General features: G+C 27.7%; 1 protein-coding gene across 1 annotated transcript in view; it reads right to left on the minus strand.

The window, feature by feature from the left end:
• LOC129968147 (nephrin-like) overlaps nt 1–23,056 on the minus strand; it is a 494,644-nt gene that overhangs the window by 71,425 nt on the left and 400,163 nt on the right. The window contains exons 13-16 of the mRNA XM_056081964.1: nt 22,727–22,970; nt 18,409–18,717; nt 13,914–14,195; nt 2,636–2,947 (exon numbers count right to left, since the gene is read on the minus strand). Coding sequence (XP_055937939.1) covers nt 2,636–2,947; nt 13,914–14,195; nt 18,409–18,717; nt 22,727–22,970 — 1,147 coding nt within the window. The remainder of the gene's footprint in view (nt 1–2,635; nt 2,948–13,913; nt 14,196–18,408; nt 18,718–22,726; nt 22,971–23,056) is intronic.

A 23,056-nucleotide genomic window follows, 5' to 3' on the forward strand; every position in this document is an offset into this window, starting at 1 on the left:
TGAAACTAAGCACCCAATATTTAATGGCCTGATAATCTTCCATTGTTGAAGGCTAATTAAAAAAGTATCTGTTTAATATTTGTCCGGCTTTATATGAAGAATAATAACGAAATGTAGGTATCGCGAAACTTAGATGATGGGTAAGTCGATTTCTTACATTTTTAATAGTAATATAATGTCATTCGACTTGGCTTTATTAAGATAGTTTATAAAATCTATGGACATTACAAATGCATGTCTATTAAAATGACATGGTCTTACTTTTATTGTTCATAAAATCTATGGAAAGTAAGGATGCATGTCTATTAAAATGACATGGTCTTAGTTTTATTGTTCATAAAATCTATGGACAATAAAGATGCATGTCTATTGAAATGGCATGGTCTTAGTTTTATTGTTCATAAAATATATGGGCAATAAGGCTGCATGTCTATTAAAATGACATGGTATCACCTTTATTGTTCATAAAATATATGGACGATAAGGATGCATGTAGGGATTGCAATACCGGTATACCGGGATAACGAATGCCGGTATTTTGAGCCATTTGTACAATTTTGTAATACCGGTATTCACAAGTTTAAATACCGGTTTTTCGGTATTTACTAGAAATTTTTAAAATTGTCTCCACTATATGTTCAGGTATCGCGAAATAGCAAAATAGTATACGTTTTTGTTTTTATGTCTCCCTAACGGGCGAAATTAATTAGCTAATTAATGGTTTAATTAATTGCTTAAGTCTAAATTAGCGAAACATGGGTTATCCCTGAAAGAAAATATTGTATCCATAACGGCTGATGGAGCAACAATTATGAAAAAAGTTGGAAAGTTGATTGGTGAAAATCAGCAGTTGTGCTATGCACATGGAATTCAATTAGGAGTAATAGATATATTATTCCAAAAAAATAAAGAACAGAAGAATCCAAATACTGTTGTTATAGAAACTTCGGATTCCAACTTTGAAAAGAGTAAGAGCGAGAGTGATATTGACAATGAAGATAATGACAATGTAATTGTTGAAGAAGATATTGCTAATGAGGATGAAATATTAACCTATCAAGAATTGCTTCCTATAATTTATAAAGTTCGAAAAATTGTTAAGATATTTAAACGTTCCCCTATAAAAAAGGATACATTACTAAAATATATACTAACTGAAAATAAAACAGAATATTTGTTAATATTAGATTCTAAAACACGTTGGAACAGTTTACTCCTAATGATGGAACGATTTTTGAAACTGAGAAATCCAATCCAAAAAGCAATAATCGACTTAAACCTGTAAATTAATTTTTCAGATAGTGAATTTGACTTAATATCCAGAACTATATCAGCTCTTATCTATCTTATTAACAGATAATGCAACAATAAATTTCATGTTGAGTCACTGAAAGAACAGCACACATCACTATCTGAAGAATTATATATTACTTTGGAAAATCGTACAGAAAAAAGGCATACCGAAATAGAAAATGTCTTATGGTATTTACGTAATTATAATGATTTTAAAAATGAAAATGAAAAAGAAGAAAGGAAAATAACAAATTCAAATCTGATAAAGTATAGAGTAAATTTTCTTAAAATTTTTTACCAACAAACCTATCCACATTCAGAAGAATTCGGTATAGTTATAGAAGATTATGATGTCACTATTGTGGATAGAGATAAAGAATTTTCTCTTGAACAAAAATTAGAATTAGCAATAAATAAAAAAATTTCAACGAACCAAAATGCAATACAGAAATCATCTATATCCAAAACCATCAGACGAGAAATCGATTTATTTGAAGATGAGGGATTTAGAGGTAAATACTTGGAAAAAATATATCGCTCATTGCTAAAGTACCACCAACTAGCGTAGATACCGAAAGACCGTTTTCGACAGCTGGTAATTTTTACACAAAATTACTTTTCAGGCTTAATGACAGTACAATTGATGCATTATGTTTTTTAAGATCAAAATTTCAAAAATTTGTAATAGTGCCACAAACTGAATAATGATATTTACACTTTTTTGTGATTTAAATAAATAAGATGTTTCTTTACTTTTTTGTGATTATATACTGTTATAATTTATAAGTTACAAATTATTTTTGTGATATTTACACTCTCTAACAAAACTGGCAAATAAAACAAAGAAACCCCTGTGTTTTCTTTCTTTTTCTAAAATTTCTAATACCGGTATTAAGATTTAAAAAATACCGAATACCGGTATTGAAATTTTGGTCCGGTATTGCAATCTCTAGATGCATGTCTATTAAAATGACATGGTCTTACTTTTATTGTTCATAAAATCTATGGAAAGTATGGATGCATGTCAATTAAAATGACATGGTCTTAGTTTTATTGTTCATAAAATCTATGGACAGTAATGATGCATGTCTATTGAAATGGCATGATCTTAGTTTTATTTTTAAAATTGTGCATTTCTGTGGGAATGTATACGGACATTCAGTTACGCAGAGATAACTGTAATTAAGCATAGCCAATGCTCTCATCTGTTCGCGGTAGACAACTTGAAGATGATATAGAGAAACGCATTGATTTTTTTCAATAAAAATGTCCCATTATATACAATGCAGCTCACATTAATGCTCTGCATTCGCAGATTGTCTATACAACACCTGTGTCTTACCTCTTCTCTTGAGCAGGACCTGAAGGGTGTCGGATCCCATTTCGTTGGAGCCTGAGCAAGTGTAGTATCCAAAATCCTCCTCCATGACATTGTTGATGTAGAGCACGTTCTCCCAAGTGACGGTATCGATTTGAGACGTTCTGGTCGAGTACTTGATGCTGGATGGGGATTCGGTGATATTGGATCCTGTGCTGTTCGACCACATGAATTTCACAATGGGGGCCCCAATGGCCAGGCAGCGGAGAAGAGCCGTCTCCCCTCTGTCCGCAGCTACTTTTTGCTGTCGTTTCGGAAGGTAGCACTCGGGTTTGACTGAAATGAAATAGGATGGTTGAAAAGGAAATTTCTATTGGAGCTGAGGTCAATATTTTTTAAAATTAAATAAATAAATGTTTTTGTACGCTAAAGTGGAAATGTTACTTAATATTCAAATGCTTGTGTTTTTTCTTTGAAATTTATTTAGTGTATCGTTCAAGTTTTTTGCCAGAATAATAACCCAAACAAGAAAAAAAGAAGTGTTTTCTAGCAACCTTATTATGATTTGTGCTCTAGTTTTTTGCCTTATTGAGTTGTAGACCTGTTACATTGGCATTTTAACATTGTTGGCATACTTGGCAACGTGTAAAAGCATATTAAAGTAGATTTCAAACGTGTTTCCTTATTTTTTGTTTAATTTTCTTTCAGATAATTTAGACGTTGTGATTTTAGGAAGATGATGAATTATATTAATTTATAATAATCTAAATCATGATTTAAATTTTGTTCCAGAATTTGGAGATCTAGTTAGCTTATAATTATTAATATTAAACGCTGTAATTAAGCATAATCTGATAATGAAAATAAGAAAGAATTTTAATTTTGCTTTTAAATTTAACTACAGAATTACTTTCTAATATTCTTAACAGAAGAGAATTAAAAATTGTTTTAAAATTTGAATATTAAATCGTCTATTTAAAAATATTCACCGTCAATATAATGAACATATTGATTATATTTTAAAAAATAAATGGATAGGACAAAAATGCACATTTGTTTTGTCAAAATGATAAAATAAAATAAATACATTTTTGCAAGAATTTCCGGCTTTTGAAAAATTTAAGATTTGTATTTAAAAAAAGGAAATAAAAAAATTCTAAAAATTATTTTAACTGATATTTGTTTAAAGCAATATCCTTGTGTTCTCTTTTAAAATTTACTGCCACAAATAAATTTTAAAAGAGAACAAAAATTCCAAGTAGTGCAAATATTTAAAATTATTTCTTTTTTCATGCCATTTAAATTCAAATATAAAAACCTTTTGATTTCTGAATCCCGCATGCTGCAAATTTCCTCATGCCTTTCAAGGTTTAAAGGAGATTCTTACACGAGTTGATAAAAGTTTGATTGATTTACATTCATTTATATTGTTTGCAAATATATATTTTTTTTGTAGCGAATCATTTTAAAATTCGTGTCTCGCATTTTTTAAAAATAATCACCAGCAAGCACCTTCATCTTCAATTTTTAAGAAAAAAAATAACCAATTTATTTTTATCATCATATATGTATGTGCGTATAACTAAGAATGCTTTCACATCTCCGATGAAACATCGTTTCTTTTTTGTGGAAAGGCATTTTATTCAGGCATTTGTGGGTTATTAAAAAACCCTAGATGCATCAATATGGCTTATTTTACCTTCCAAAGAAAATACTATAAATATATTGATTATTTTATTAGTATACAACTTATTTCCCTTCATATAAAATAATCGCTCTCTTTTTCACCAACAGAATCCTTTTTAATGCAATCTTAAAAAAAAATAAGTACTTCTTAAATAATACACTTTATTTCGTCGAAAACCTAGTTAATAAATTAATATTTAAAGTAAATTAATTTTTAAACACGTTCCGATGTTAACTAGTATGTTAATATTTATAAGTAATAGTAAAAGAGAAGCGGAAATATTCCCAATTTTAGAATACAAAATATAATTCTGAATGCAAAAATCCTTCATAAATAGAACACATAAATCATTATTAATAAAAGAAAAACTAAAAACTATTAGCAATTGTGAAGGTATAACAACTTCGAAAAGCTGCAGATACTGCGAAAGAAAAGCATAATTGTTTTTTCTTCATTAAAAAATATTCTTCTGTAAAATCCTATCTATAATATTTTTTTCCTCTGTATTAAAAAAAATGCAGGATTAAGATCGAGTTTCTTAGCTCAAATTCTGTCTTATATAAATCGTATGTTGTGTCGATGAAATTTTTTCTATGATATTTATTTTTTATTGATTTTTAAGAATTATAATTAAAATATAAAGAAAATCTAATAAAGTGTCCTTGATGAATTAAAAAAAAATGTTAACAATAGTTCACTTAAAAATGTATCATGCATACGCTTTTATTATTTCTAAAAACATTTAAATTGATGTTCACTTATTTTTACCAACATATTAATAAAGAGCTTATAGACTTTACATTATTATTACTTAATACCATTTTATTGAACAATATAAATAAGCGGCATGGTTAAATTCATTGTCTCATCATTTCATAAAAGTATAATGCTATTTTGGATATGATAATTAAAAATCTGTTTTATTGCTAATTTAGCCATAATAATGAGTTAAGCTAAAACTTTAGCAATATTAATAAATATAATTGGACGATATTCACTTGAATAATATTATGAAAGGGAATTGATACCGTTCATCTCCATAATTTTTGCAACATCATGACTAGTCATTTTTTTCAGTATGGTTATGGGTTAATTTATTTCATTAAATATTTAGATCTGTATTTCACCTACTTTCAGTTACTTATTAAATTTTTAATTTGTTTTAGTCTAATCTTATGAAGGTGAAAGTATTTTTTAAAAAGCATAAATAAAAACAAATAAATAATGATTTATTAAATAATAATAAATAAATAATAATGTTTAATTGATAATATTAATAATTTCTGTTTTTCATAACTTAAAATTACATCATAAACAGAAATTTAACAAAGTAATAAATTTATGTTAACGGAAGGGCCATTTGATTAAACTATAACCTTAATTTTCCGGACAACTAATTCACGTCCCATTCTATCTAGCAACACGTTAACCGAGGCTTTAAAGTTTACCGCCTATTCCAGACAGCATATTACCAGAGATATACAGCAGGAATAAACCTGACACGATTTTGATGACATGAAAGGGGAATAGAGACACTCCAATTTCATCTTACAATTTCCTAGAATTACTAATTAGAGGTTGATTCCTTTCGGCATTCGGTAGGGGATGAATACATTGAGAAGGTGCTGAGTAATATCAGAAGGGCATTGGAATTCCCCTACATTTGAGAAACATTAGATGGGTAATTTTAATAAATGCGTTGGCAGCATCTTAGTACCTATCTCTTCTCTTCAGATTATTATCAAGTTTGGTTATGTTGAGATGTAGCATTGTATTATGTCTTTGGGAATAGTTATGTGTACATGTTAGCTGCCAAATCTGTGGGCGAAACTTTTCGTGAAATTCGACCATTAACCAAAAAATTCTGGCTGGTATTGAAAATAATTTACACCGCGCTTCCTTTTCTATACAAGTATTTTATACAAAAAAAAAAAAAGAAAAAATGGTATTTGATTGTAATGAAACAAGTCAATGGACTTTTAATAATTATTTTCTCTACTTACCATGGCGGCCTTATTTACCCAAATAGTATAGGCATGGTAAGAGTTGGCGGTAGAAAAGAATAGAATATAAAGTATTTAAAAGACATGTTTAATGTTAAATGTTTAAAGCATTTAAAAAATCTTAATTAAAATGTTTAAAAGAAATGTTATTTAAATTTAAAAAAATTAAAGAACACTATTATTTAAAGATTAAATTAGTTATCAATATGTATTCAAAAGGAAATGAGAATTTTTAAAAGGAAGTATTCATATAAAAAAAACAGAATATGGAATATTTTCGGGTATTTTATCAAATAAAATTTATTCACTAAGTAAAAGTAACTTAAAAATTACAACACCAAAACGTTAGGAACTTATATTAATAAGTGCTTACAGTTTTCAATAAGGGAATATTTATGGAAAGTTCAGAGTAAAGCAGATATCTATATCTAAGTCTATATCTATAAATATATCCATATATACATCCATATAGATATAATTATTATATTATCTATATACACATAATTATTATCGAGTATTTATGCATTTTTTGAGCAATTTTATTATTTAAAACCATTAATAGTGAATAATTATTTATATAAAATTAATTTTGCATCAAAATAATTGATCATGATACTTTCTTTAAGATATTTTAATGTTTAATCTATTCTCCGTTAACTTGTATTTACTGTATTTTATAATAAAATATTTTTCCACATGCCACAAATAATTTAATTGTTAGAAAATGTCTATTATCTCAATATTAAGGCAGATATTGCAACTTCATACTTCAAATCAATTTGCTGGATTATATTCCTTTAAAACCATGAATAAAAAAAATATAGAAATTTAATAGAAACGAAACCTTTTATCATTTCTAGAAAGCTATATGGAGTCCCATTTCCTCGTAGCTAAACGCAAAGGGCATCTTTAATGTTTACAGCGAATTTAGATGGCATATTACCATCGATGTGTAAGAGGGATAAACCTAGAATAATTTTTATTCAAAATTATGGCAGATACTGCAAGTTCATACATCAAATTAATTTGCTGGATTATATTCCTTTACAACCATGAATAAAAAATATATATATAGAAATTTGACAGAAACGAAACCTTCTGTCGTTTCTAGAAAGCTATATGGAGTCCCATTTCCTCGTAGCTAAACGCAAAGGGCATCTTTAATGTTTACAGCGAATTTAGATGGCATATTACCATCGATGTGTAAGAGGGATAAACCTAGAATAATTTCGATGATTTCAAAAGGAGCAGAAGCATTTCAATTTAATCATACAATTTCATGAATTACTGAACAGTAATTAATTCCTTTCGGCATTCAGCAAAAGATGAATACATCAAGAAGGATCATAAGTTTGAGAAGGTTGAATTTCGGTTCCATTAAATTGATAAATCTAATATTACAGATTTAGCATCCTCATTCAAATTACTCGTTCGTACTTATGATAGCAATAGTAATTTTGTGTACTGTATTGCTATTAGTATATTAATTATTTTCATACAGATACGAGGAAAACAGTATTTAAATATGTGCAATTTTTTATAAAAGTATTTTAATGATTAAACATATAATTTCCTTTAATAAAAAATATTTCCGATTGAATAGTCATGCTGACTTTTCTTAATCTCAAACACATTATATGTGTTTAGACTAAAACTCATAAGTTCATAATTATGGAAATTACATTTCGTAATGGTGTATCATTAATAATTCATATCATTATTCATTCATTCATTAATGGTGTATCATTCATAAGGGTGAATTAAAAAGAAATGACAAAGGGAGATAAAGTTAATGCCAATCGATTTAATCTAATCATTACGGTGCATTTAGATATATGAAAAATAAACTTGAGGATTAAAAAGATCATTATGACAAAGGATGTAAAATATTATATCATAAAATCTGACTTTGTTCCCAAATTTCTTATTTTAAGAATCATAGTAAATTTCATATTAAAACAAAAAGAAATCACATGTTTTGTGTCTTTTACATAAAAAAGATTTTCACTGAGAAAATATAAAGATTAAATAATCGTTCAATAATCTTAGAAAAAATAATTAAAAAAGTCTGTACGTATTCCATAAAGTTTTTCATTATGGAGTGTTTCTAAAATAAATTTCGATAGTTATTTTTAAATCTTGATAGTTAACTTTGAAAAAAATTCATTTTCTTGTTATATCTTTTTAATTAATTTCCTGGTGCTTTATTGCTGTTTTAAGTTTTTAAAGCTATAATTGATTTTAAAAGTACATTGAAAGATTCAAGAAAAGCCGTATTGAAAAGTTATTGTATTGTTCTTTTTTTCTGGTGAGAATTTGTTGACCAACGCTCAAGCCATCATAGTCACTAAAATTGAAAAATGAAAAATTGCTAATGCACTCAAAGCACAGATAGAAAATGTTAAAATATTTTCAATTTTATTATAATTAGCATAGTAACGCTAATTTTATCCAGCGATCAAACTACTATTTTTATTTTCTGAAATCGAAATTGCATAATGAAGAAAGTATGTGTATCTGTTTGGTTGCAATAAATGAAATAATTTTTACGTCAGGGATATTTAAACATCTCCTGTTTAATTTGAAATAGCCTCGGATTGATGGAATTCCAGCAAAAAATCTTAATCAAGAAGGAATTAAATTAATAATTAGTTTACGAACATTTATTAATAAGCTTAAAAGCATGAATTATACTTGAATGGGAATCTCTATTAACACAAGAATTGAATTGGCTATCATCGCTCAATTTGTAATTAGGAAAAAAAAAATTCATTGTAATTTTTTATGAAGATTAAAAAGCTGATTTCAGGAAGATATGAAATGTTAATAGACTCTAAGGTAATAATTCAAGATTATTTCCTGGGTAGAATAAAAAAATTAACTCCCTTTTTTCTCCCATTTTTGAACTTGGAAGGCAAACGTTGGCATTATAAATCCAATTTTTAACAATATATAATTAAGAATTTGAATGAAATGTAAATTCAAGCCATATTTGATTATACAATTTATGACACTTTAATGCTTTTTATTAATTTCGATTAAATGGACAATTAAGTGTTATTTTTTAATAAAATTTCTGTATAAGAAAAATTTGTAAAATATTCAAATTTATGTAAATTATATTATGGATATTGAGAAAATTATTCGATAAAGGTTGATAATATAAATAGCACTTTATGTAATTAAAATAGCCAATCATTAAGCTGCCTGTACTTTTAGCTAACTTTATTAAAAAAAATCATAGCGAAATGTCGGAATAGTTGGCTGGCTCATAGAGATTTTCTTCCAAAATGAAATACAAATGTAGGCTAGCTAGTTTGACAAAATCTTCATTAAGGATACTTAACCCACTACATAAAAAACACAGCAGTCTTCTTTTTAAGATATTGCATTAGTGTACAAAGTTGATAACATAGGTCCATAATCATGCTTGCATAGACCTATAATCATGCATGTGTAGGTCTATAATCATACATGCGTTTACATTCTTTCATATTTTTGTCTTACCATGACTGACTCATAGATATAACTGACTTGAGTCCAAATGGGAATAATCACCAGATTAAGTCAGCTCAAGCATATAATATACTCTATCTAAATCAAAAATGAATGATGTGAATTATTTTTTTACTTATATAAGAATTTCATCAGAACATTAAATAATGATAACTAACGTATCATTTATATTAACTTAGTTTTCTCCACATCCTAGCAAAAACGCATTAATTAATGCCTTTTAAATTTATCCTAAAACAAATCTCATATCAATCGGGATAAGCAGTAGTGATAAATCTGACATTATCTTGATGACACGAAATAGAATAGGAAAAGTCCAATTCCAGCTGATAATTTCCTGGAATTACTTTTCAGAGCCTGATTCCTTTCAGCGTTCCTCCATAATGCCTTAATATCAACAAAGGTGGACAGTAATTTGAGATAGTTGGATAGAATTTCCATACAATTCCATTACACGAAATTTCAGTAATGCGTAGGAAATGTGACAATAACAACAGTTCACTGCATTACTAAATGTGTGTACTGTCTTTTGAGATTCACTTATTTTGCTGTGTTACATTAAGCTTGTATTATGAATAAAACTGAAATTACTTTTAATAAGTAAATGACTCCGATACTGCGTAAAACTTCATTGCGTTTACAATCTTCGGTCTCTTATAGTAACGATATTATTTGCGTCTAGACTAAAAGACAAGTTTCAATTTAAATATAATTAAAGCTTAAATATTGAAAGTTAGTATCAACAATGTCGCGATATAATTGCTGAGATAAATGAGAAAGCATTTAATAAAAATTGAAATTACTCTTAATAAGTGAATGACTCTGATACAGCATATATCTTTATTGCACTTTTAATATTTTCCTTCCCTTATCGCAACGATATTTATTAATTGCATTTAGACTAAAAGATACAAGTTTCAGTTTAAGTATATTAGAACTCAAATGTTGAAAGAGATTATCAGCAATATTACTATACATTGCTGAGATAAATGAGAAAGCATTTAATAAAAATTGAAATCACTTTTAATAAGTAAATAACTCTGATATAGCATGCAACTTCTATACACTTTACTTTAAACATTTTCCCTTTCTTATCACAACGATATTATTTGCGTCTAGACAAAAAGATAAATTTCAGTTTAACCATAATTAAGGCTTAAATGTTGAAAGTTAGTATCAAAAATTGCTGAGATAAATGAGAAAATATTTAATAAAAATTGCTACTTTGCTCAAAAACGTTTAAATTTATCTACTATTTAAATAATTAGAAAATAAGTTGTATATGTAAGCATCTTTGTTGACGAAGAAATGATTAAACATTAAAAAAATAGTGAATAATAATAAATTTAAAAGGTTTAGCATTAAGAGAAAATTTTAATCAAAGAAAAAGCTTTCCGTATTTAAATTTAAGTAATTAGTAGCTAAAATGTTAATACAAGCTCATAGCCAGAAGCTAAAAATCTTTTTTGATGATGCTATTTGTAAATTAAAAATAGGAATAGTGGCATATATTTATTTTATCAGAATTTTGTATGATTTTCTAGATGTTAAGTGGCAAAAAAAAATTTCAGTTTTTTAATTTTGTTTATTGAGACTTCGAAGAATGAATTGATGTTTTTTCTTTATATAACAACATAAATAGTTTAAATTACAAGCACTTAATTACAGGAAGTCAAATTCAAACTGAAAATATTTGGTTGTAATTAAAAATAGCGACTAAGTAGTATTAATTAATTAACAAATATTCATAACATAAATGATTAATCAACAAATTATATTAATAGTAATTGATTATCTATAAAATAATATTATTTAATTGATTATAAATCAATATTAATAAATAATTGAAAAATATCTTTATTAATAATAATAATTTTTAATCAGAAATTCAATGATATTTTATTCAAATACTTAAGAAGCTGTTTAGCATTCATGGAAGAAATAGGTTTATAAACTATCAAATGTTCTAATATTTCAAAGATTATATAATTGTGATATAGAGGATTATAATTATGAATTAAGTTATAAATTTTAAACATAATTCAGGGCTACTAATTAGGAAATTAAAAAAAAATAGTTTGAAATTTTATAGACACTTTTAAGATAAGAAAATATGAAATATTCAGTGAGAGTATTCTGCCCTATATTTTCCCAGTGCTAATGGTGTGCCACACAGCATAACAATGCAAGTCAAGTATGTATTTTGGTCCTATTCCTATAGACACATTGAGGTAGATAGCTACACATCTACCTCTTTGTTGAAGCTCCTCTTCACTATGGTATAGTCCTTCCTTTTTTCCCTTCATACGTCGTTTTATTTCTTAATACTTTATATAAAATGTAATCAATATTAGTGCAAAAAAAGTGAGGAAAAATTTTTTATATTTCTTTGTAATTAAAACAACAATGACAATTTTCTTTTAAAATCTATGTAACTGTCATAATATCTAAAGGATTCTATGAAGTTCCTGACAGTGAAAATTATCTATATTTTATTTGTAAAAGGGTTTTTCCTTGAGTTAAATTTAATATAATAGAAAATTAAAGACGTATAGAACCACAGAATGATTGATATATTTTAATTACAAAACATTAAGAAAATGTTTGTTCTCTAATGTCTTTGCTTTTTAAGGGAAAATCGAATATGCATTGTGATGTGGTAGTTTTCGGATTCCTAACCAAACATTGGTACACTGATAAAAAATAATTGTAAGTCGCAAAAATTATCGTAACATATGAATCTAGGTCTAATAATTATAACAAACTTATTTTTATTTAAATATGCTAATAATAAAAAATTCAAGTTTAATTTAGTTTAGTTTAGTTATATTAACGTCCCGTTTAAAGCAACACAAGGGCTATTTTGGGACGGAATTCGTAATTTTGAACCGCGGTCAGAGGATGAGGACGACACCTGAGCTGGCACCCCCTCTCCACACCACACTAACGGGAGGGCATTTGGTCCTGACGGATTTATCGTGCAACAGACACCCCTTACACGGCGGTTCTTAAGTGGAATGGAGTCTCGAACCTGAAACCAAAAACCCATAACACCCATAAAAAAAATTCAAAGAAATAATGAATGTCTTGTATTAGAAAATCTTTAAAAATATCATTTTGAATGATAAATAGTTTCTAAATAATAATACTATTGGATAGAGAAAAATAAAAAAAAAATATTTTTAACAGATGCATAATGTTTGTAAATATAGCTGTATACAATTTTCATGTGACTGTAATGAATACAGTGGGCTCCAAATTTTAAGAAAACTTGTTTAAAAAAAGTTAAAAAAATTCTATCATTCTATCATAAGAGCTCCTGTTTGATTCATTACTAAAGGATAATTTATAAATGTCTAACTTTTCAAACATATAGAAATTATACATTTCTATATGTACAATACATATACAATAAGATGCATTTTATTTCATTTAATTTAATTTGAAAAAAAAAAATAGGACATGAATGTTTCCAATTGTCATAAAAGTTATTAATTGGAAGCTCTGAATACATGTTTTCATGTTTAAATAAATAAAGGAAACGAACACACTTAAAACTGAAAATATACGAAACATTGAAAGCCGGAGGAAAAATTATACATTTCTAGAAGACTCAAATAATCCGCGTTTGGCATCAACTATGTCTAATGCGAATTAAAAGTTTATTTTCTGTTTGTATTAGTGATAAATATTAGTTTCCATAAACATGTACACATTTTTTATATAAAAATAGTAACTAATAGTTCACAAGTAACCGGGAATTCTATTCTATAAATATAAGTGTTTTTAAATCTATGGATATATTTTAACTTTCTGGACTGATTTGATTCAAAATTATTGATAGTTTCAGCAAATACACCTATGCAATCTGAAATTAAAAATCCTTAAGTAACTCCGAATACAATTTGTAAATTGATAAAGCCAATTAAATGAAATTATCTATTCTATCCAAAATTAAAATTGTTATAGTTTAAAGAATTTTTAAAAAATCAAATTAATTTGAGCCAACTTATTACCTTCTTGTGATAATGCTTATTAAATAAGTTATTTATGAGTATGTTTTAACTTTGCTTTAAAACGTGCACTCACAACTCACACTTAACAATTAGTTGAGCTTTGGCCACAGCTTCGGATCCAATACCATTATAAGCGACACATTCGAAAACACCAGTATCTTGTCTTGTTACGTTAATAACTGTGAGATAAGCTCGGCCCCACTCTAGCTTTATCTGAGTCTTATGCACCAGGTCGAAACCTTCTCTCCGCCAATTGATGACGTCACTACGCATAGGATTCCCGATGGCAGCACACTCAAACGTTGCGTTTTCACCTTCACCTAGGGCTGCACTTCTGGTAACTGTTGTTACTGCTGCTGGATCTGTAATTACGAAAAGTACATATTATATTATAATCATGAAATTAATAAACTGAATGAATAAAAAAATGGAATAAAATTTTTTAAATGTGTTTTTTTGGGGGGCTTTAATTTTGGGCAGATATTTAAAGAAGCAAGTTGGTGGATAATAATGTAAAATCAATACTAATCATTTTTATTTTACCTATTGCTTTTGAAGAGTTTTAAAATTGCATATATCTGCATCTTTGGAAGTGTAGAGTATGTTTAGGTAAGGAGTCGTCTAAAACAACATGTTCTGTTTACTTTTTTTACTCTTGACAGCAAAGTAATCTCTGAAATTGCTGAGTATGTTTAGGTAAGCAGTTATGTAAGACGGTACGTTCTATTGACATTTTTTGTTACTCTTGATATCGCAGCATCTTGTAAAATTAACTTTGTAAAACCAAATTAATCCATGGATACTGGCCTAAAATGCCGAATTAGAAATTTAACTATATTCAAGCTATACAATTTTACAACTACTAATAATAGAATATATTTAAGTTATCAATGTTTTTATTCCAGGTACAAAGTAGACTGCTTGACTTAGAACTACAAGAACAGTCTTAAATATGTCAGTAGGAAAGAAATGTAAAACTGGTATCATGTCTTAAAATTTTTAATTTATTAAATTTTAACTAGTTTTCATCTAGTTAATTTAAATTAAATTTATTAAAATATATTTAAGAATTTTGAAATAATTGGAATTTGGGTTTTAGACTACCATTGGATAATAAGACATCTACATTGTCGTTAGCAAGCAATTGATATAAATGTTTTACATCAAAAATTAAACACAGGAAATCTAAAATGTCTAATATTTATACAAAAAACGTATAGATATTTTTCTAATAAGTTTTTAATCTCTTATACTTAAATTTAATTTCTAGAATTTGCCAATATTAATTCAGAAACTTCAAATTTCTCTGAAGACCAAACAACGTTGCTAAACTTTAGAATGGTAACTACAAAAATAAAAATCTTTACAAATATGTACTAAGTAGTGAGACTAAGAACATCATTTTCCCCAAAGATTTAGAGTAGGAACTAATTCATTATTATCGATTAGGGTGGAAATTTCTAAATCCATTTAAGAGGTTGAATATTAGAATTCAAGAAAAAAAATGCATGTAGTAGAAATAAATGTCTCTTGCCTTTCCTTAGTTAAATATTAAATAAATAAGGAGAAGCAGGGGTTCAGAAACTGTGTCTTATAAAATTGTTACAAAACAAATTCGTTGAAGGAAAATAAACCTGGGAAGACAATTCAAATAATATTTCCTTATAGAAATTTAAATGTTTATTTTTTTCTATTTAGTAACAAATTGAGAAAAATTAGAATTGGAACATGGAACATAATAAACAGGATGACAGACATTTATAATATACAGGATGAAAAGTATTTTCTTTTCTTTTTGAGCTTTATCCTTTAGATGGATATAATTTATCATGAATAAGCAACAAATACAAAAGTTCGGATCTTCACTGAATGCATATCAAACCAAATATGCGAAGAAACTCAATAAAGTATTTTACGAATGAATACAAATGAAATACACATTTTTACCGACACACATTTTCCCCGATTCAATGCCGAAGAAAACTAACTTGTTACGAAACTAAATGCACCCAATTAGCCGCTTAATAAATCCCAATTCCGTTCCAGCACGTGGAACATTTGGAACTTCTCTCAGAAAATTGCATCTACTGCTTTCACAGCGGCAGCGCGGCTCACAATACAAGCTCTGCACCCAATCATACCACCCCATTGTACGAATCCGAACGAACGCGAAAGAATCACCCGAATAAAATACCCCGTCCAGCGAACCATTAGCCGGGCATTCATCACCCAAATTATTGCATTGCTCTTTCCAAAAAGAAGGATACTGGATAAAAATCACTTTTCCTGGGACCTCATTATCCTCGAGGGAGAGCCTCCTCTGGCAAGATTTAATGCATCGGAAAAAGATGAAAATCCGAAATTTTCGGCCCAATGTCGAAATGCTTTGAAGAATGTGTTGAGATTTCTGGAACAACACCATTTATGCATTTTGTTGTTCGTTTTAATCCTTTTCTACTTCCTCCACTCTTCCCACCCCTTTCTGAATTTTCCGCCATTAGAGATAGAATTTCCGCTCGCGTAAGGATTTTTCTTGTAACTTAATTCAGAGGAATTCTGGAGCAATGGTCTCTTCTGGGAGAGACTGAGAGGCTGAAAGAGGATATATTTGTATTTCGAGCTATTCTGGGAGCTTCATGATGGATTTCGCTGAGAATGACGAAGGATTTATTCCGGTTGTAGAGCAATTATAAAATGATAATGATGTCTTTGTGGAATTTTCTACCCAGATCTCATCATTAAAAATAAGGCATTTGTATTCCGCTTAGTAAAGATGTATACAAATAAATTTTATAATAATAGAAATCAAGTTGTGGAAATTGTTTTATTCATAACAAAGACTTGGCATTTATCTTTGAATTGCTGTTATACCTTGTGTTTCGAAAGTCTATTGAATACTAATTTCTAGACATTTTTCTAATAATTTTAATATAATAATGAAAATTGTATAATTCCGTTATAACAATTTTAAATTTAGTCAATTTAGAATTAGACAATTGGTTTTTGCATTGTATAAATTAAGCGAGTATTTATTAGAGAATATTTCAAACTGGTTTTTGTAATATAAATATTTTGTAATTGAAAACTAACGAAAGAAATTACAAATAGGCAGTCTAATATAAGAAATCTACGGAAGAATGATTTTGTTAATCGCTGTGTAATTTACATGAGGAATATATGGAAAAATAACTGTAACGAGTACATTGGAAGTTAGATGGACCAGAAAGTATGTTTTTAATAGCACTATGATTTTATGGGGTTTGACATCATGAAACACAATGAAAAAAGCATGATTTTAATACCAACGTAAAGAAGTCTGTTGACAAAATCATGAAAAGAATTTTTGTATAAGTGACTTAATTAAAAGTAAACACAGCCATTCACGGTGAACCAGATGGTTGCTAAAGGCGGCTAATATATATATTTAAATAGCGATCATGAGAGTGTGGAGGGAAGAGAATCTCGAAGAGAAGGGGAGAAACTTATATTTGATACTCGTCCTATCGTGCTTTCAACATATGCCTGTAAAAAAGACTTTAATTAAGTCTTTAAAAATGAGTTTTTGTACAAAAATTCAAGAATTTCACTTTATATATATATTTATGGGTCACTTTATGTCAATTTTCAAGTCACTTTATGTACATATTTATGGGTAATTAAAATTATAATAATTAACATCTATAATTGGAAAAATATTGACTGAGAAATTGCTATTCCATATGAATAATTGGGAGAATAAAGCATTTTTTTATTTTAAGTCAAATGGATTGTTTCTAAAGGATACTAATTCCTGAAATATACTTTTCATAGTAGAATTAAGCAGAATATCTAAATAAAATTCATTCTAGATGAAAATATTTTACTCTAAAATACCTTCTTCTGGATTCTCATTAGTACAGTTGATATTAATGAAAACCCATAGTAATAAAAGCATAAACGCAAAGTCATGATTAGAATAATTTTCAAGAAACTTAGTTTTAAAATATTTCGATGAAGTTAAAAGTAATTACAAATTTTTTCCAAGAATTACTGAACCAATTTGACAAGCTTTATACTAATATTAAGGTGGGTTCATAGATATTTAAAATTTTTTAATATGAAATTATATCATTCACCGGTTTTAAAATCTGGAAAAATAAAGTAAAAGATATGGCATTAATAAACATCGATATTTTGTAAATTATTTATTGAAAGAAATAGTTGACATATTTAGATATCATAAAAATTAATTTATTATTATCTTATTAGATAATAAAGGAAATTTTCTTAAAATAGTTTAGCTTATACCATTATTTATACAAATGAGAAATTGACATTATTGAAAATTCTCCTGTTATATAATGATAAAGTACCATCATGTATACATGATTTACTGTCTTTTTAGCAAAGACAAGCTACCTGAATTGTAAAATGTCCTTTAATTCTAAAGATAAGTAATTGTATTTTAACATAGTTACTATTTTATTCTAACGTCTACCTTCACACGTTACAAGCTGCTCAGAGTTTTACAATGCACAGTTTTAAAACATGCGAAACAAGTTTCTACAATATTCTGAAGCACAGAAAATCACTTACACAGAACATTGACAACAATGATAGTGTGGCCTGTTCCTTCAGAATTAGTTGCTTCACATTCGTATTGTCCCGCGTCCTCTCTCCGGGAATCTTTGATTTCCAGCAGGGGACCTCTGGAAGTGACTCGAAGATTGATCTTGTCCTCCCCCACTCCTCTCATAGGGGAGGATGGAATGGGGGACACCAGGCCTTTTCTCCAAGAATAAGACGTAACGGGTGGGTTGGCACGAGCCGTCAAATTAACGACCAGTGTCTCTCCCTCGATCACGTCGAATTTTTCCAGGCTTGCCACCAAGAATTCAGGTTTGTCTGTAAAAAAGAAATTGAAATTGCATTCAAATTAAGGTTTCTAGTTGAAGATTCGAAAGATCTTGGCTGTGGAATGATGGATTGGTTTGCGGTCCATATGTTTGTTTGCAAATGTATTATGAATTAGGTGTGAGAGAGATAAGGTATGGAGAGAATGTTCGGTGAAAAGGGTAAAAGTAAATAATGGTGAAAAGAAAAAAATGAAGACAGAAATGAAGATTCGAAAATGCATTTTTCGTGTATGCCCATTTATCATTCATTTCATTTGTCGTAACGATGCATTGTGAGTGATTGATTCGAGTACTCATAATGTGATGATGCTAATGGTGTGGTGCATAGAGGCGAGGAAACAGTTATTACGATGGCTGCATTATGCATGTGGTGAGAAAAGCTAACAAATGTTTCATTTATGGTTATGAGTAGAAACAATGGTTCAGTATTCCAGAAAACTAATGATGCTTTGTTAAGAGCAGGTGTTGGTCAGAGAGCTTAGTAAAATTAATAAATGGTTTGCAAGATGATACAGAATGCTGACTTCGCTTTGGCACTGAATTCCAGTTTGCAGGATACCCATCAAGCAATTGTTTTAACAATGATTAAGGCGTTGCAATACTAAGATTATTCCTTTCATACCACTGTAAACTAACTATTCGTACTTATTCAATACTAGTTAAAATGAATATTTTTATTAACTAACTGTTCGCACAAAAGGAAAGGAAAATTCTTAATATAAAGCGAAACAACCTTGCATTATGCAAACAAAACAGGTTTCGCACCCATTTTTCTCCCTTTTTAAAAACTATTTTGCGTGACTAACAGAAAACGGAGTTTGAATAAAATTTATTGACTTCTAAAATTATTTCCTCTAGGCATTTGTTTTGATAAAAGGACTTTCGTATTCAACTATCTAAACCCTATAAACAGTGATAAATTTATAAATAAAAATATGTATTAAACAGTCACAATTAAAATTTAAATTCAGTTATATGAAATGAGTTCTCTATGAAATACAACCATAAATAAATGAAGGATTTTTCAAGACATTCCAGAAATACAATTTAATTATTGCGCATAATTAATCTGTTCTGTAACGAAATCAATCAAATTAAATTTTCGTTTTCAAATTAAACACAATTAATTAAATTTCTATCAAACTAAGCACATTTAATTAAATTTGCATCAAATTAAATACAATTAATTAAATTTTTATCAAATTAAACACATTTTTATTTTAACCGAAATCCTATAAATGGTATAAACTCATTCTAATAAATTTATTATTTTATAAATTAGGGAACCTTTATTTCTAATCAGATAAATTGTATTTGCACAAAAAAATCTAATAAACTATTCATAACATTATTGACTATAATCTTTCTGGTACTTTTTTGAGTTTTGCATTTAAAATGTTTGCTTTTTTATTTTGCATTGAAATCTTAATAAGGTATCATTCAATAATGGTTAAAAAAGACGTTTCAAGCATTTAAATTTTTTTTTACAAATTATTTAATAAAGCACATGCACGTAATTATTATCGAATATCTGGGTAACTTAGTTTAACTAGTACAATAATTTTACTTCAATTATAGAGAATATATATATTCCATATCGTGGGATATTACCTAATAAAAATTTGATAAATTCAAGGACTTTGTAAATCAAATAAAATATATTGGAAATATGAGTATATAAAGAAACAAACACAAATAGAAAATAAATTTAATGATTAAAAATTAATAAAATTTAATTTTTTCCTGAAAAGTTAATGACATGCACACCTTAATTAATAGCTTCCTGAGACTTATTAAAAACGAGTAGTTACTTAACTATTAGTTAAACTAGTAGTTTTCGAAACAAATCAGAAAACAGAAATCATCATTAAATCTTTTTAACCACTTTGAATTCTTTAGCAAAAATAAGGAGAAAACAATATTAAAATTTCATTTTTCCCTAAATGAAAAAAACTTTTCAAAATGTTTCAAAGAATTTTATGTGACTGCTGCAGAGATTTTCCCTAATAGAAGAATAAAAGTATAAAATGAATTAGAAATTTTAATTCTAAAACTTTAATTCTAAATATTCATTAATATATATCTAAGCAGCAAATCAGATTTTCTTGTAATTTATCTTCCAGTGTACAATCATGTTTTTATGTAATAGTCTCACTAAACAAAAACAAGAATATTAAATATTTTCTGCCGGATAGCTCTTTTTTTAATGAATAAAATTTCTCTTCCGATTTCTATTTGAAAACATCTGCCACCATCCAAAATATGGAAAAAATAAGAAACTAATTAACTAATGCACTTAATTATAACTTAGAGAAAATGGAATTTTTAAGATTATGCGGCAAATTTAATGAAATCCTTTGAGTCATGATGATTTTTTTAACTAATAATAGTTAAAAATATTAAGTTGTGAGGCAGAGACTACGCAGCCTTAAGAAAATGTTTTTCATTCAATATGTAAATTATTTGGAGATCAAATTAAGATAAACACACAGAATTCAGATGTCTTAATCTATGAAATATTAAAAGACTTCAAATACAAGGATTATTTTTTTATAATCTCCATTGCTCAAAAAGATATCTAGAAAATTTTATTCAAAATAAATTTGAAATATGTTAATATTTTTCGTCCCACGTTGTCAAATTTCTATACCTTTTGTTTATAATAAATACTCAGAAGCAAGAGAGTAATGAATAACTAAGGAAAATTTAAGAAGGCATTGTTAATGCCATTTTATTAATTTAAGTATAAAATAAATTTTGCTTGTTTCTATAAATTGTTGTGTATTTTTTTAATATTTCATTTTTTTTTATATTCTCTATTTGCATGTTTGAGATTTCTTAAAAGCTGTTTGTAGAGGTCATATTGTAAATTGAATTTCTAAATATCGATACTATAATAATTTTATATAAAATTATTAGTATCGGTCAATTTAAATTTCATCTCCAAAAGTGGTTTTATTTAAATTTTTTTACACAATTACTGCAAAATTTCGAGTTGTTAGTTTGTTATTTGTGAAATAAATAATTGAGGATTGTTAGGATACTTAAATGAATTTACTTGACTAATAGTTATAATATCAAGATTTCTATATTTCCAAAATGGCCAAAAATACACCTAAATTTTTTTAGTTGAATTTTGCTATTTTATCAGTTTTAAATGTGTAATGTTTTTCTTCTTCTTAATGTTCTATGTTTAATATTCTATAGTTTGTTCAGTCTTTATAAAATATCGTGTATTTTCAATTTGTCAATTAAATCCCATCTAGATTACATCATTTATATTCCATAAAAAATGAGATCTATTCCATGTTTCTTTAATAATGCAAGCAAAACCCATTTATTTTTTGGTTTGTAATTTTTTTAACATTTAAGTGAAGCTCTTTCTACATTATTATAAGTCTACTTGATACACATTCTAAAATATCTAGATATCAAACTTTCTAACGAACCAAAAACATAAAAAATTGCTTTTAATTACTTTTCTTCCTAAATTATATATTTAAATCAATATCAATATTTCTTTTCCAGCTTCTCTATTTTTCTCTTAATAGCTAAATGCCCTTCAGAAACTAAAATATTTAAATTATTAAAGAACCCCCCCCCTTCAAATTACATCATTTGTATCAATAAATATATATAATATTTCAAAAAAAAGAGAAAAAATGGATTTATTTGATTTTATTCTAATAAAAATAACAAAAACTAATTATTTTGGTTTCTAATTTATTAATCAACTAAATGTGTCTATTACAATTACTATCGTGAATTTTTTAAGGGTTTAAATATTTCAAAAGGGGTAAAAAAAATGGTGTTCTAAGGTTCACGCAAAAATAATACCTACTTCAGTAGATTTAAATCTTAGACTTTTCTTTTGATAAAAACTGCTGAAAAGGATATCCAGAGCTTTAGATTGCATATTTCAACGATATCGAGCCATGATTACTCTGCACGCAATTCTCGAAAAGAAAAAAAAAAAAGTCCATTCGAAGAAGACTTACAAAAAACTCTGAGTGTAACACTGTCGTGAACACTTCTCTGCAGGACATTATTGGTGGCCTGACAGGTGAAAATTGCTTCGTCATCTTTCGCATAGGCATTGAAATCAATTTTGCTGTGCGTGGATTTCCCGCCGTAGATTGCGTTTGACACTTCGCTGTCGTAGCCTTTGTACACCTCACCGTTGCGCCACCAGTGCAACGTAGATTCAGGGTTGCTGCTACCGGAGTCGCACATGATGCTGACCTGAAAATATAATAAAAAGATGATGACAACATGAAATGCGATATAAAATGTCTTTGTAGATTTCGTTATAAAATTAAGAATTAAGA

The sequence above is a fragment of the Argiope bruennichi genome, chromosome 5 (assembly GCF_947563725.1).
Source record: "Argiope bruennichi chromosome 5, qqArgBrue1.1, whole genome shotgun sequence".
Lineage (NCBI taxonomy): Eukaryota > Metazoa > Arthropoda > Arachnida > Araneae > Araneidae > Argiope > Argiope bruennichi.